The sequence below is a fragment of the Hemiscyllium ocellatum genome, chromosome 25 (genome assembly GCF_020745735.1).
Source record: "Hemiscyllium ocellatum isolate sHemOce1 chromosome 25, sHemOce1.pat.X.cur, whole genome shotgun sequence".
Classification (NCBI taxonomy): Eukaryota; Metazoa; Chordata; class Chondrichthyes; order Orectolobiformes; family Hemiscylliidae; genus Hemiscyllium; species Hemiscyllium ocellatum.
Genome location: NC_083425.1, coordinates 26,243,702 through 26,259,733, shown reverse-complemented (window position 1 = coordinate 26,259,733; position 16,032 = coordinate 26,243,702). Strand labels below are relative to the sequence as shown.

Genomic DNA, 16,032 nt, shown 5'->3' with positions numbered 1-16,032 from the left:
ATTTTACTAGAGTAACTGGCACATTTGTTTCATGAAAAATTATTCCAATATAATGTATCAATTTGGTGGAAACAATTCCCAAAGGACAAAAATGCGAAGCTCAGTTTTGCCATGCAAGATATAGGAAGAAGTAATCAATTGTTTTTGACATGGATAAAACCAGTTTTGGCCATAAACAGTTAAAGCCAAGTAGCAGGGGAGAATCTGCTAAAATTAAACATGAAGGAGAAAACTCCACCCTCTTTGTGACCCTAGTTCACCAAAAGCTTCTCTGTAGCCTGTGTGGTAAAGGCAAGACTAGGAAAAGACTGCATTCCAGACCAAGCAGTCAAATAAACTATGCAAAAGATCAAATTCTACTTAATATGGAAATTCAGTTAAGCAAAAATATCATGGCCACCCATGGTGTATTAACTAATAAAGTGCCTTCTGCATTACTGATGTTGACATTCTACAATATAGATAATATCATATGATAGTTTTGAAATTGGTGTACGTAAATCACCTAATGCTAGTCAACAGTTTGTTAGCTTCAAAGTTAATTTTGCCCAAAACTCAGCCCAACATTTTTTGAAAAGTAGAAAAATAATTGAAATTAAAAGAACCAATTGTATTCCCATTTTACACAATCAGACTAAGGACTTTAACACAATATCATTCAGTACAACAATAAACATTAAAAGAAGCAGGCTCCTTTCACAGTGAATGTGAGATACACCAATGCCCATAGCATTGTGAGGCAAAAACCACGTTAAGCCTGACTTCATTTAAATTTTCAAATCCAACTCCTGTTAAAGATAGCAAGAATGATGCAATGGCTAGTGAGTAAGGTGTGGGAAATTCTGGTGAATAAATGGAGTGATTAACCATATCTACCCAACAAAATCAGTTTCCTGCATCTGAATACCTGTGCAATTCCAATGGCTAAGGCACTAGGGGAAAATACACATAGTCCCCACACAGCAGACACTGGAAAGTCTCTGACCAGGATTGTAGGAAGGCTAAACAATCCAAAGCCCATGAGCATTAAGGATCCAACCAAACCAGCAATCTTCTGATTCTTAAAAAGCGGAGTCAACAAAAATGAAAAGGGAATCTGTAAAAGAAAAGATTTGCATTTTAAAGTTATGGTCCATTTTGACTTGGGTTTCTCTTACTGTGATCTAACTTTTTCAATCCATTACACGTATATACAAAGAAATCAGAGCACAAAAACATGCTAATTGACCAATCAAGTCCATCCCTTCCAAAATGTTTGCAAGTTAAATTTGTAAAAATGTACGTAGTTCTTAGTCCAGAATGGTTACATCCATGCATAGTAAAACAAGCTCAGAAATACAGACATATATATATATATTTATACATACTTATTTTTAAAAAAAATCAGTAAGTGACACTGATCAGAATACAGCCTATATTATTCTCACTTTGTTTTTAGGAAAGGAACAAAATCAAGCCAAAGAGTGTAAACCTGTCAGCTTCGCATCACCAGTAAAAAACAAAGTGGAGTATTTACTCAAACAAGTAATAATGGAATATTTAGCAACTAAAACACATAAAAGGAGTTAGTCAATGGGAGTTTCAAAAGGGGAAATCACGCTTGACGAATATGAATCAACTCTCTGAAGAATGATACACACTTGAGTGCTTTTGAAAAAGACAAATTTTGTCAAAGTTTTTCATCTTGCATTCATCACAAGAATACCATTATAAAGTGAAAACAACATTTATACAATATGAAAGGAGAGTGATGATTAGCTGGCATGTAGACCTTGATAAATGGATATGTCGCCATGCAGGATACATGAGTTAGTTGATGACTGACAGTTAACTGCCAAGTCTTGTTTAAATTTTAAGCCAGGCAGGTTGACTCTAATTGGTCAAGTCCAGAGAATGACAATCATTTCTTTCATTGATTTGAAACACTTGCAATGTGTGTCCACGTTTTTCTGTCTACAAAGAACAGGGTCCCACGTATTCAAATTTAGCTGCCAGTACACACAAGTGCAGTGCAGTGTAAGTCTGACTGACAATCTTAAATTGGTTGTCAACATGATTCTTTGCACACTCAAGATTATTTAGCAAATGTTACTCAAATGCCAGAGTCACAAGTTGAACAGTGTACTTTAAATTGTGTAAACACAGACTGGTTGGAAAGCTGGTCACTACCTTTTTTTATTACAAACAGCCAAATAGATACATTCTGTCAGTCCCTTTGGGGTATGTGATCTACACATCAAGCATCACTCTACCACTGAGATTCATGTACCACATTATTCATTCATTTGATAGGCAAAACACCTTTCTGGCTTGGCAATAGCATCCCATTAGTGGCAAACCCCTCTCATTGTTCCAGCTTAGTCTCAGTGCAAAAGACCTAGCTTCACCTGAGCTAGTTTGGACCTGTATTCACTAGCATTTAGAAGGCTGAGAGGGGATCTGATTGAAACTTAGGCAGATAAGGTGCAGGGAGAATGTTTTCCCTGGTTTTGAGTCTAGAACCAGAGGTCTCAGTCGCAGAATACAGGGCTCCATTTAGGAGTGAGATGAGGAAGAATGTTTACAATCAAAGGGTAATGAACCCATGGAAGGCTGCGGAGGCCAGGTTACTGAATATATTCAAGAAAGAAAAATATATATTTTCGATGTTAAAGGCATCAACTGGAGTGGAAAGAAAGTGGGCAAATGGCATTGAGATAGATGAGCAGCCATGAACACACAGAATGGCAGAACAGGTTCAAAGGGTCAAAAGGGACATAGTTTCTATGTTTCAACGTTTCATTAATCTGACATAGTGAATGATAAACAAATCATGTCAATTAAAAGTACTCCATCCAAAACATATTGCATAACTTGTCACATTGAAATTAAGGGCATGCACTGAACTAAACACATTGATTTTAATCTTGAATTTATGTTTACATTTCAGCACTGATTACAATTGGAGTATGACTTACTATGGAAATCCCAAACAAGAATAGCAATGGAAAGACAATCAATATGCTGCTTCTTGGAAACAGAGATGTCTGAGTGGCAATGACGGCCATCAGCAAGGACAGAATGAAAATTAAAACCATGTAGAGCAAACCCCACGAAAGCCTGAAAATGAAAGGATTAGTCCATGATTAACAATGCTTAAGCAGGAAAATAAGGAATACCTGTTACAAACTAGCATTCCATCTTTTGCATGCTATGTTCTCAAGGGAATATTATTTATTGATACTTATAAAAGTTACTCTTTCAAGCTATACAACTTATCAATCTATAGCACAGAGCTTTTGCTCTTATGCAGCCACAGAAACTCATGTTTATCAGTTTTTGTTGTGCACACAAGATAAGCTGTTCAACAAGAAAAATATTGGCTAAAACTGTTTGAGCCACAGTCATCATCTGGTCACCGAGATTTTTCCCAACATTACAAGATGCAATTTCTTTCTTTACCCGAGAAACCTTTCCTGAATTATATATGGTGTGTGAAACCATCAACTCAGAGGCTTGCTTTTCTCAAAACACTTAAAACTTCCAGATGATATTAAATTTTCTCAGTGAATTTTATTTTAACCGTTGGAAAAACAAGTTCAATCTTGCTTCTGAAAATCAGATGTCATGTTGGATTACAATGATTTCAGTTATCAGGGCTGAGCTGATGGATCTAAAGGTTAGCAGGCACAGAATGCTGAACTGTCTCCTTCTTTGATTCTATCATTTCAATGAAACAAAAATACTGACAAGTGAAGAAATCTACATGTCTTTTACAAAGCATAAAAAGAGTAAAGAAGTTTAAGTTCATATAAAATAATTTGCAGGTCTGTAATCAATCTGAGTTATTTTTTGTAATCTAGACACTTTATCACAATTTTCAAAACTTTTAACCATCTATTTGAAGAAAACTCTTAAGGATTGCCAGTTATTTATGTACTAATATTACAGCAATTTCAGGCATGGGCATATTTAGGCCTAAACATGAAAGTTTTGCAAAAAAAAAGTGATGGCACTGTCTGCCTCACAATAGGATTACACTGAATCTCATTAAGTTGTTGCATTTGTATGATAGTCATGAACTAAAATTACAACACATAGAAAATTAAGTCTTATCCATTTTGGTCTAAGTCATGCTATGTGTTAATTATTATCAAAGTATCTGTCTGACATAGAAAGTTAATCCCCATAGAATCCCTACACTGCAGATGTAGGCCATTCAGCCCAACAAGTCCACACTAACCCTTTGATGTCCCACCCTGACCCCTACACTGTCCCTATAACCTGCAATTCCCATGGCTAATCCACCTAGCCTGTACATCCCGAAACACTATGGGTAATTTAGCATGGCCAATCTATCTAACCTGCACAGATATAGGGAGAACATGCAAACTCCACACAGACAGTCATCCAAGGGTGGAATCAAACCTGGGCCCCTGCCAGTGTGAGACAGCAGTGCTAATCATTGAGTCACTGTGCTACCCCACAAAAGAATACAACATATTGTGTAGTCATATAGATTTTAATTCTTGGAGGTGTTAAAAATGTAAAATCTAAAACAATTTTTTAACTTTTGAGGTGTGTAACATTGTGAGGAGCATGGAAAGCAGCTGCTCCCTTCAGCTGAAGGGTCAACATGATGAGACATAAGGTTTAGAGAAGATTTGGAAATAAGGTCACCGAGGGTGGTGGGAGTCTGGGAGACTGGTTGAGATGGGTAACTTCACAACCTTTAAAAGTACTTGGATGAGCACCTGAAATGTCACAACATTCAAGGCTCTGGGACAAATGCTGGAGAGTGGGACTGGTGGAAATTTAGTGTAGACTTGATGCATAAAGGACCTCTTCTATACTGTAGGTTATGATTTCCCTTCTCTTCACTTATCTCTCTGTAGCTTAGCTGGGATTGAATTCATCCTCTCTAATTTTCACTTGCTCCTTGTCACTGTGCTGTTAAATTTATAATCCTTCAATATAACTAGTTAAGGAGACTGCACAGCTGTTTATTCAGGTTCCAAAGACTTGGTCTCCATTGCTGTGACATCAACAACCTCACTTTTAGCAACTTGCCTTGCCTAAAAAATTTACATCGAACATGCCAGCATGTATAGCTACCTTTTTTGACCATTTCGTTTCCTGTCATTTGTGGTTCCTCTTAAAAGAAAACCAGTACCAAAGTTTGCATAACACTTATTTTAACTAATGCACAAAGTAATGAACTCGTTTTGGCTCACCAGAAAGCAGAGTCATAAAGTCCCATCACCTTCATCACATCTTTCACTTCCTTTTTTTCTGTTACAAGGTTGATTAGCAGAAAATTGACAAAAGGCACGAAAGCAATAACAAAATAGAGAGAAGTGACAAAATGTGAAAAGATATCTGCACCAACATGACTTGGTAAGCCCATCATTCGTATGTGTAGAGGCATAATATCCTTCCAGACAGAATAATTGGTTTGTGTCTGTAAACAGAAATGGAAACTGTTAAGTATAGTAAGATAGAAACTTGGTAAATTTAATAAAAATCTAGTACAAATCCATTTTGATAATTTCAATTTTAACTTAGAAAATTACAATTTTACAAATGTGTTACTGTATTTTTTTCCAATGCTTGGAAAAATAATAGACTCAGACTGTGAACAAAATTTGATCTATCTTTTAGCCCAGCTGCATAGTACAATTAACAATGATGACCAATAGACTACACAGGGGAGAAAGTGAGGACTGCGGATGCTGGAGATCAGAGGTGAAAAATGTGTTGCTGGAAAAGCGCAGCAGGTCAGGCAGCATCCAAGGAGCCGGAGAATCGACGTTTTGGGCATAAGCCCTTCTTCAGGAATGAGGAAGGTGTGCCAAGCAGGCTAAGATAAAAGGTAGGGAGGAGGGAGTTGGGGGTGGGGCATTGGGAATGCGAGAGGTGGAAGGAGGTTAAGATGAGGGTGATAGGCCGGAGAGGGGGTGGGGGCAGAGAGGTCGGGAAGAAGATTGCAGGTCAAGAAGGCGGTGCTGAGTCCGAGGATTGGGACTGAGAAAAGGTGGGGGGAGGGGAAATGAGGAAGCTGGAGAAATCTGCATTCATCCCTGCCCCTACCCCAAGTCCCTCCTCCCTACCTTTTATCTTAGCCTGCTTGGCACACCTTCCTCACTCCTGAAGAAGGGCTTATGCCCGAAACGTCGATTCTTCTGCTCCTTGGATGCTGCCTGACCTGCTGCGCTTTTCCAGCAACACATTTTTCAGCAATAGACTACAGAATTATGTACAAAATGTAATTTTGTAATGCTTCACCTGTCTTACTAAACACAATTTGGTGAAGAGCAAATTAATATGAATGCCCTCATTAGCTCAACATTGTGCAATATTTTCATGACTAATTGAAAACAAAACGTTTTAAAATTGGGGGTATCATTTATTTAAAAAAACAAAAGAATAGCTGACGCTGGAAATCAGAAACAAAACGAAAATTGCTAGAAAACTCAACAGGTCAGTGTTAATGTTTCAGGTTCAGTGACCGTTCTTCAGAACACTGTATACTGAACCAAGATTTATTACAAGAAAAGGATAGCATTAGAACTTATTTTAATAATAAGAGTTTTACTCTGACAATCCTTTTGAAATCAAGTCATGAATTATCATTAGAGCAATATAGAGGCAAGTAAAGAGAACTATTTGAAAAGACTTGTCACCTTTTCAGACAAAAACTGTTAATCTAACTCAAAACATGAGCTTTCTATGATTAAAAAGGTAAAGTCGCCACAATCCTACAAGACCATATGGCTTCTCTCTCACAGGAGAGAGATAACTGGTGCAGCTTTAACTGCAGGATAACCATGCCTGAGATGAGGAGAGAGGTTGAGGAGAAGAGTCCTTCATGGTAATCTTAGCCAGTGCAGGAATTTAACCCACTCTGTTGGCATCACCCTGTATTGCAAACCAGCCATCCAGCCAACAAAGCTTTTCTATCATTAAGAAGCTAATTGTACAAACAAGAATAATAACCACCTATATTGAATGACAGCCATTTTCTGGCCATGGAAATAATATCTATGATTAAATGTGATAGCTTTGTCAATTCAATTCAACATCTCAGACAACCTAGTATATTAGCATGACAAATTTACACCTTGTGAAACACTTGTTGCCAATTGGTTCCATTACAAAATACATTTGTGACTGTGACAATGGTAAGGTATTCCTCCTCAACCTTCTAAACCTGTCTGCATTGTTTTTCATGAATGATCACACCATCTTCCTCACTGTTAACCAGTTGGGACAGATTATATTCAACTATTCAAATTCTACCTGTCCAGGCTAAAGAATCATTTGAAATGGCTAACCCCCATCCAAATTCCAATACCTCTGATGCCTGTTAAGGATTTGCCCTTTGTCTCCTCTGATTTCTCACTTATGTGCCAGATATATCAACTGAAAGCATTGTGAATGTCTAATTTATGCTGGTGGTATCCAGCACTGCATCATTTGACCCTTCTGACTTCTTAATTTCTGCTATATTTGTCCATTATCAAGTTCTGAATCAACAGAAATGTCTTCCAATTAAATATTGTATTTGGACCCTGCCACAAACATCATGGGCTTTTGCCCGAAACGTCAATTTTCCTACTCCTTGGAGGCTGCCTGAATTGCTGTGCTTTTCCAGCACCACTCTAATCCAGAATCTGGTTTCCAGCATCTGCAGTCATTGTTTTTGCCACAAATATCACTCCCCAGTCGCTGACTCCATTTTTCCCTGATAGCTGTGTTATGTTCAACCAGATTGTCTGCTGCTTTGTCATCTTTGACCACAACGTTCTTCTACCATCTTAACTACAAAATCATTAAGATAGCCTATTTCGTTCCATAACATGATCCAACTCAGCCTTGACTTAGCTCATCTGCTGTTGAAATTCTTTTCGTTACATCATTTCCTGTAAACCTGACTGTTCTAACACACTCCTGATTAGCCTCCCTTTCTTATTGTCCATAAACTTGAGACAACACAAAACCCTTACTATTCACATTCTACATGAAGTTACCGAACACCGCAATCCTCTCTGACTTACATTGGCTCCAGGTCAAGCAACAAATCAATTTCAAAAATTCTCATTCTTGTTTCCAAGCTCTTCTTCACCTTGGTTTTCTAACTCTGTAACTCCCAGTAGTTTTACTGAGACATCTGAGGTCTCTAAAAAATATCCGAGAAATTTGAGGCCTATTCTTAATTCAGCAATTCCAATCTAGTAAGTGCAAAGAATTCAGTTGTTGTATCATTACGAACCACACTTTGAGCCTCCATAATGTTAAGCTCTGGAATTCACTCTTGAAACTTTTCTGCTTTCGTATCTCTTTTCCCTTGTATAATCTTCCCAAAACTGACATTTTTGACCAAGCTTTTGGTCATCTGGCTTAATATTAAGTATCGATTATGTGATACTGATAAAATTTGTTTGAAATGCTCCTGCGAAAAAACTTAGGTCCTTTTCACTGTGTTAAATGTATGAAATTCTTAGATTATTTCCAGAAATACAAACAAGTTTAAAAATATCCTGAATTCTGTTTTATACCTTACATAAATACATCAGGGTACTTTGATTTGCCTGGACAACACACAAAACAATACTTTTCACTATATCTCAGTACATGTGACAATAATACATCAAATCAAATCAAAATTAGGTGATCAACTCAGTTCTGATGAAGAGTCACAGGACTTGAATATTAACTCTGCTTTCTTCCCATAGATGCTACCAGACCTTCTGAATTTTTCCTGCAATTTCTGCTTTTGTTGAAAAGGTAATTTCTATTACACTGATTTAGTTTTAAAATTTACTTACTTACGTTAAAATAAACTTTAGTTTATGAACAAATCTTGTGCAAAGTCTGTTATATTAAGATTCCATCTTTATGGTCAAGTAATATTTAATCAGTGGATTAGGTTTCAGACTATTAGCCAATTATAAGTTTTCTTTGGTTCATGATACATTATGTATAACAGCACTCATTACATCCAAGTATAATATAAGGATGTTAGTTTCCAAGGTTTTCTGCAACCTATCAGACACTAGACCTTTCACCTTATGCAAGCTTTTGGGTCAACTTATTTACTTTAGACTAACCTTAATGATGGCAACATCGATATGTTTTTGTATTGTTGCAAATCCTGATAACAGGTACAATGCACCAGGACAGTCCTTCAGTTGACTTAAGGAGGCAGAATCCAAACGGCAACTTGCTGGGATAAATTTATTAGAAGACAATCTTTTTAATATGAAGTAACAATATTTTCATGTAATCAAAATTACTCAGCATTTAATTTTTCTATCATTATTTTCTAAACTAAAAAAATTTTTCTACATGTATGTATATTACCACATGCAGCAAAGGCAGTTTTATTGAGTTTATATTTGGTGCCCAATTCTAAAGACTTAAGTTTAAACCATTAAAAGGAAAACATAACTGAAGATTTACACTTGACAAAGTAATTACATTTTACATGAAAATGAGTATCTTATGGACACTTAGAAATCTAAATGTAGTTAACAGATAAAAATGTTAGACAACCAGATATTTTTAACCAACAAACTGAAGCATAAACTTGTAGTCTTTCATTAAGTTACATGGGAGGCGATGATCTAGTGGTACTACCTCGACTATTAATCAAGAAACTCAGCTAAACAATGCTATGATAAAGAGGGGTTCCATTTCGTGAGGCATGAGCATCAGTATTGGGACAGGAAAGAACTGTATGATTGGGATGGGTGTCACCCGAACCAATTTGAATCTAGGATCCTAGTGGAAAGGTTAAATAGAGTGGACACAAGAACTTTAAACAAGTTAAAATGGGGGAGAACTCAGGAGAGCTTATTAAAGTTTCCAGAACAAAATACTAGGGCAGAGAGTATGTAAAAGATCAGCAATCTAACTTCAGGCATAGCCGAGATGGTGTTTTGGAGCAGCGTATGTACAACCCATTAGGGAACAGGTTATTCTGGATTTGGTGATGTATAATGTTGCAGAGTTGACAAGGGAGCTTAAGGTGAAGGACCCCATTACAGGACAGTGTCCCTAATATGATAGGATTCACCCTACAATTTGAGACAGAGAAGCTGGATTCAGGTATTATAACTGAGTAAAGGTAACTACGAAGACATGAGGGAGGAACTGACCAGAGTTGACTGGAAGACAGCCTAGCAGAGAAAATGGTGAAGCAGCAATGGGAGGAGTTTTTGGGTAATATAGGCGACAGAGCAAAGAAATCCCATGGAAGAAAAAACATACCAAGGGAAAGATGAGGCAACATTGCTTTTATGTTGCTCTGACTTTCTTTGTCAGCTAAAGAAAATGCTTACTATGTAGTAAAGATTAGTGGGAGGGTCTATTTCAGGATACCAGCTGCTGAACAGTGCAATTCCACAGAGGTCAGTTTTGGGACAACAACTATTCATGTTATTTGAAATCTGAAGCAAAAAAGGGACTTAGGACTCCGAGTTCAGGATTCTCTTAAGGTTAACATACAGGTTCAGCTTTCAGTTATGAAGGCGAATGCAATGTTAGAATTCCTACCAAGGGGACTAGAACACAAGAACAAGGATGTGCTGCTCAAGCTGACTCTGATCAGATCGCATTAGAAATAGTGTAAGCAGTTTTAGGCCTCGTATCTAACAAAGAATGTGTTGGTGTTGGAGGTGTCCAGAGGAGGTTTACAAGAATGATCCCAGGAAAGAAGGGCTTGTCATATGAGGAGCGGTTTAGGACTGTAGGTCTGTACTCGATGGAGTTGAGGAAGTTGACAGGGGATGTCATTGAAACTTACAGAATACTGAGATGCCTGGATAGAGTACACATGGAAACTTTTTCTATAGTAAGAGAGACTAGGACCAACAGCCTCAGAATGAAGAGAAAGTTTAGAACTGAGATGTGGATGAATCTGCATAACTCATTGCTGTTCAGGCCAAATCGTTGAATGTCTTCAGTCAGAGATAGGTTCTTGATTAGTAAGGGGATCAAGGGCTACAGGGGAAAGGCAGAAGAATGAGGTTGAGAAACAAATCAGCCATGAGTGAATGATGGAGCAGACTCAATGAACCGAATGGCCTAATTCTGATCCTGTTTCTATGATCTTATGGTCTCATGGACACAAAATCCACATAGATTTCACAGATAGAAAGAGGATACAAGACAGATTTCTGTGGAAACTCATCCATGCTCATGACTTGGCATGTAATGATGCAGCTGCAAATCTAGTTACTTATAGGTTTTATTCTGAATGTAGACACGTGGGTACCATAATCATCATCCACCTGCAGAAATCATTTGACGATCATCAAAATTATCTCCCTTCCCATTGTGCTTCAACAGCTGAGTTAGATCCAAGATATGCCACCAAAGCCAGGGCAAGAAACAACTGTCCCTTTCAGAAAACGTGGTAAAAGTAGCAACTACAATGTATATTTACACCCTGCGACCAGTCAAATCATGACAACGGTCATACTGTTGTCATATCCATATTTGTCATTTTTAACATATACCTTTACTGAAATAAATTAATTTTAATGTGAATATAACGGTTGTAACTTGTGAAGCCGAACTGAGAAAACAAGACAAATAATACAATGCTAATGACAAGAATTAAGTTAAAGCCAAAAACAAGCCCACATGACATACAAGGTAATGAGTTACATCATAAACCCAGATGAATAAAATGGACATAACTCCATTAAGTTTGCTTTTTCTATCATTTGGAGAATTGGACGACAGTTGCAACCAGTGTTTATCTAACAGATCTCAAGTTGTAAAGAAAATGAACTATATTTCAATGCCATAATACCATTCAGAGCAGCACATCTAAATTGGGTCCCAACCACAGTTCCTGAATTCAGGGTTAGTCTCATCAGTTAAGGTTCTTTAGCAGTTAACAGCAGATATGCACATAATTCACAGCAGACTGAACACACCTCCATCAGGTACACAACCAGTGACATGCCACTCTCAACACCTTGGGCAGCACGGTGGCACAGTGGTTAGCACTGCTGCATCACAGCGCCAGAGACCCGGGTTCAATTCAGGCGACTGACTGTGTGGAGTTTGCACCTTCTCCCTGTGTCTGTGTGGGTTTCCTCCAGGTGCTCCGGTTTCCTCCCACAGTCCAAAGATGTGCGGGTCAGGTGAATTGGCCATGCTAAATTGCCCGTAGTGTTAGGTAAGGGGTAAATGTAGGGTTATGGGTGGGTTGTGCTTCGGCGGGTGGGTGTGGACTTGTTGGGCCAAAGGGCCTGTTTCCACACTGTAAGTAATCTAATCTAACACAGTCAAGTAACCTTCAATGGTAATTCTTGATTTCATTATATTTTGCCAGTATCCTTTTTTACAGCTGAGGGCAACTTAATTCAACATTTTCCCTGGAAAATGTTAACATCATGCAAGATTCTTTGCAGGATGCAACCGCAAAGCAAGAAAATGGATCCTTCACAATATTTCTTTTATTTTGACAGCAACTTGTATTCATATGGTTTTGTGGCTTTCGCACAGCTTTTGGACAAAAGCTGAATTAAAGATGTGATGTGGGATGGTTAAAATCTTTGTCAAAGAGATGAATTTCTAGAAGATCCTACAGGAAAAAAAGAGAGGTAAGGAGGCAGAAAAAAAAATGCATGTCACCTTTCTCATCGATGAAGTCAATCCTTTCATTGGTACGTGGAACTTTATTATAGGGATACCGAAGTTGGTAAGAGAAAGAATTGATGAACGAAACTCCCAACAATGGTCTAGAGGTATGTGAACAGCAAGCTTGTTCCATTGCTTGTTCATCTTTGAATCCATAAGGTGCCATTTCTAAAATGAGAAAAATTTATCAACTGTTATGTCATTAATATTACTACAGTAAAAACTCAGCTCTGTAACACTTCTTAACATGGCTTCCTCATTCAAGAATGCTTTGATGATGAAACAGTTGTGACATTCTTTCTAATCATCTCATCTTAGGACAAATCTGCAGGACTTCAATGGAGTAATGTAACAAGCCCAATCAACTTCAGCCGCTTCAATGATTTTCCCTCCATCATGAAAGTAGAAGAGGAGCCTTTCACTGATGACTATTCAATGTTCAGCAACATTTACGACACCACAGATATTGAAACAGACTATGTTCATATGCAACAAGACCTAGACAGCATCCAGGCTTGGGCTTGGACTAACATTCATAACACACAGATGCAAGGCAATGACCATCTCCAATAAGAGAGAATCTAACCATCACCTCTTGACATTGAATTGCACTGCCATTATTAAATCACCCACTCGCAATATCCTAAGGGCCATCACTGACAGAAACTGAACTGAACTAGCCATATAAATAACATTGTTAGAAAATCAGGTCAGTGGAAACTCAACTCTATCAGCCAAAGCCTACTCACCATCCACAAGGCACAACTCAGGAGTGTGATAGAATTCTTTCCACATGCATGGATGACTGCAGATCCAACAACACTCAAGAAACTCAACATTTTCCAAGACAAAGCATCCTACATGACTGGAACACCATTCATACTTTCAACACCCACTCTCTCTGCCAACGACATGCAGTGACAGTAGTGTGTTCCATCTACAAGATGTATAGATGCAGATACCCATCAAAGTGCTTTCAAGGGAAGGTGATGGCTTAGGTGATGGATTTTGTCACTAGACTGGTAATCTAGAGGCTCAGGTAATGTTCTGGGGATTTGGGTTCAAATCCCTCCATGACAGTTGGTGGAATTTTAATTCAATAAAAGTTTAGAATTAAGAGTGAAATAATGACCATGAATCCATTTCCAATTGTTGCAAATCCCAATCTGATTCACTAATGCCCTTCAGAGAAGGAAACAGCCGTCCTTACCGGTCTCAGGAGTTACCACATCACTCCAGGCCAACAATAATGTGATTGACTCTTAATTGTTTTCTAGAAAATTAGGGATGAGTAATAAATGCTGACATAGTCAGCAATGCCCACATCCCGTGAATGAATAAAACAAAGACAACCTCTTCTAAACCTGTCACCTCCAGCTCAAAGGACAAGGGCAACAGACATATTAGTACGTCATCTACTGCAAGTTGTCCTCCAAGCCACCTTGTCCACTTGGAACTATATCACAGTTCCTTCAATGTTGCTAGGTCAAAATCCTGAAATTCCTTTCTTAAAAGCACTATGGTATAACTACTCTTCCCATGGTTCAACAGGGCAGCCCACCACCACCTTCTCAAGTGTAATTAGGGATAGGTAATAAATGCTGTAAGCCCCATGATTGAATAAAACCAACCAACTTGATAATAATTGTATATTTTAAATACAATCTAGGCCTACCCACCTAAAAGAAGGTAAAATAATGGTCTAGTGAACCATTTTGGGAACTAAGTTGTAAAATAAAATTTGATACATAAGAAAGCTAATTTTGTCACTTTTTAGTCATTACAATAATTTAATAGCATTACTTGCTTTGATAATGCAGTTAACCGCAAAAACAAAGTAATCGATTTTGCATTAATATCCCATAGAGAGGCCAGCAAAAATACTAGCCATAATTTTCCCATTTTCAGTCAGTCTGAGAATGGGTGTGTTGTGTGATGACTAAGAGGCTACGCAACTGCTGAGACAAATCACCCAATCACACACCAATCAGCACTTAAGAACTGACAGGGAAGCGTAGGTGAGTTTCAAGGCTAATGCAGACCTTGATACTAGCATCCTAGGTGACTAATCAGACATCAGTCTAAACTCTGCCATCCCAGGTTTACTCCTTAGGAATGCTTTAATCCTGGATCAGGCAGTGGCATTGACGTTACAATCTGGCTGGGGACCAGTAACTTTTTGCTTTAAAATAAATCAAGTGCGAGATCCAGGAGACTTAATAAGAGAATAAAGCCGCAAGATTTCATAATTTGAAATAAATATTAATAAACATTATTATATAATGCCAGACAGTGTTTCTAACACTCAAAATGAACCTATGCCGAATATGGATCACAGACCCTGACTGAAAGCACCACAGAGTGCATCAAATAGCAAATGTAATCAAGATGGATCCTACATATTTCTCAACAACTCCCCCCTTAAAGTAATGACACTATAGGTCATTAAATCTCATTAAACTTCACAAGGGATCACAATTCTCCACTTTTGACAATCTAGCCTTCAGCCTCGTTCTCAAGAATCACTCCACAATGGACTGCCTCAATGATTGCTCCAGTTATGGTCAATCAACTTCCTTACCCAGGTCTGTGTTCCCTGTTGCCCTCACAGGCAGAACTCCAACTTTTCGCAGACATCAAGCTTAGCCAAGACAGTACTACTCCTGGATATTTGAGCTCTGATCATTTGCATCCAGAAAATATTGCTTATGGACTTTTCAATTCCCACACTCACTGTACTGAGCTATTAGTTGCACATGGCTTCTTCTGAGTCCTCGCACCTCTCAGCATTTTCCTGAACACTCACTATATAAAACCTGAATATCTGAACAGTACAGGTATCAGCAATACTCCCTAACATGAAGTTTCTGTCTTCTTCTCCAATAGCTGACAGTATCATACATTACCTGTCTTCTTTGAACTCCTCTTCAGTGACTTGTGTGATCTGTCCTGTGTAACCTATCAAAAGCCTTGCAACAGATCCTTCCCTTATTCCAAGGCAGAATGCAATGTTGCCAACTGGCATCTTTTGTAAAAGTCTGTCTGTAAATATTACCAAACATAGGTTGCTGACTTGCTCAATACAAAAAATGAATACAGGCATAAGATTTTATCACAGATGATCCAGTAGCAAATGGTAAATAATTTGTATAGCCCTGTTGCAGGGTGGGGGGTCACAGGGAGACAGGGTCGGACGCAAGGAGTGGGGGAGGTGGCTTTCAGTGGCTATCACCTTGCCCCCAGCACACCAAGAATGTCTGAGTACTCCCAAATTGGGGTAATGGAGCCCACCTTTCCCCACCAACCCGGCAGACAAATTGCCCTCATTTCACAGCTGAGAAATAGAAACATCTTTTTTGACCCACTGGGAAAACATATAATTGGGGATATGGTGAG

General features: G+C 38.3%; 1 protein-coding gene across 6 annotated transcripts in view; it reads right to left on the bottom strand.

The window, feature by feature from the left end:
• The window catches only part of abca5 (ATP-binding cassette, sub-family A (ABC1), member 5), a 103,747-nt gene that overhangs the window by 74,888 nt on the left and 12,827 nt on the right, over nucleotides 1-16,032 (bottom strand). For 5 of the 6 annotated variants that reach the window (XR_009646071.1, XM_060844939.1, XM_060844941.1 and 2 more), the window contains exons 3-7: nucleotides 12,631-12,804; nucleotides 9,090-9,205; nucleotides 5,214-5,440; nucleotides 2,958-3,099; nucleotides 908-1,096 (exon numbers count right to left, since the gene is read on the bottom strand). Coding sequence is in view for 5 of the 6 variants with exons in the window: in XM_060844939.1 (XP_060700922.1) it covers nucleotides 908-1,096; nucleotides 2,958-3,099; nucleotides 5,214-5,440; nucleotides 9,090-9,205; nucleotides 12,631-12,804 (848 nt within the window). In the remaining variant the exon portion in view is untranslated. Of the gene's footprint in view, nucleotides 1-907; nucleotides 1,097-2,957; nucleotides 3,100-5,213; nucleotides 5,441-9,089; nucleotides 9,206-12,630; nucleotides 12,805-15,542; nucleotides 15,673-16,032 lie in introns of those variants that run through there. The other variant, XM_060844943.1, reaches the window with a different exon arrangement.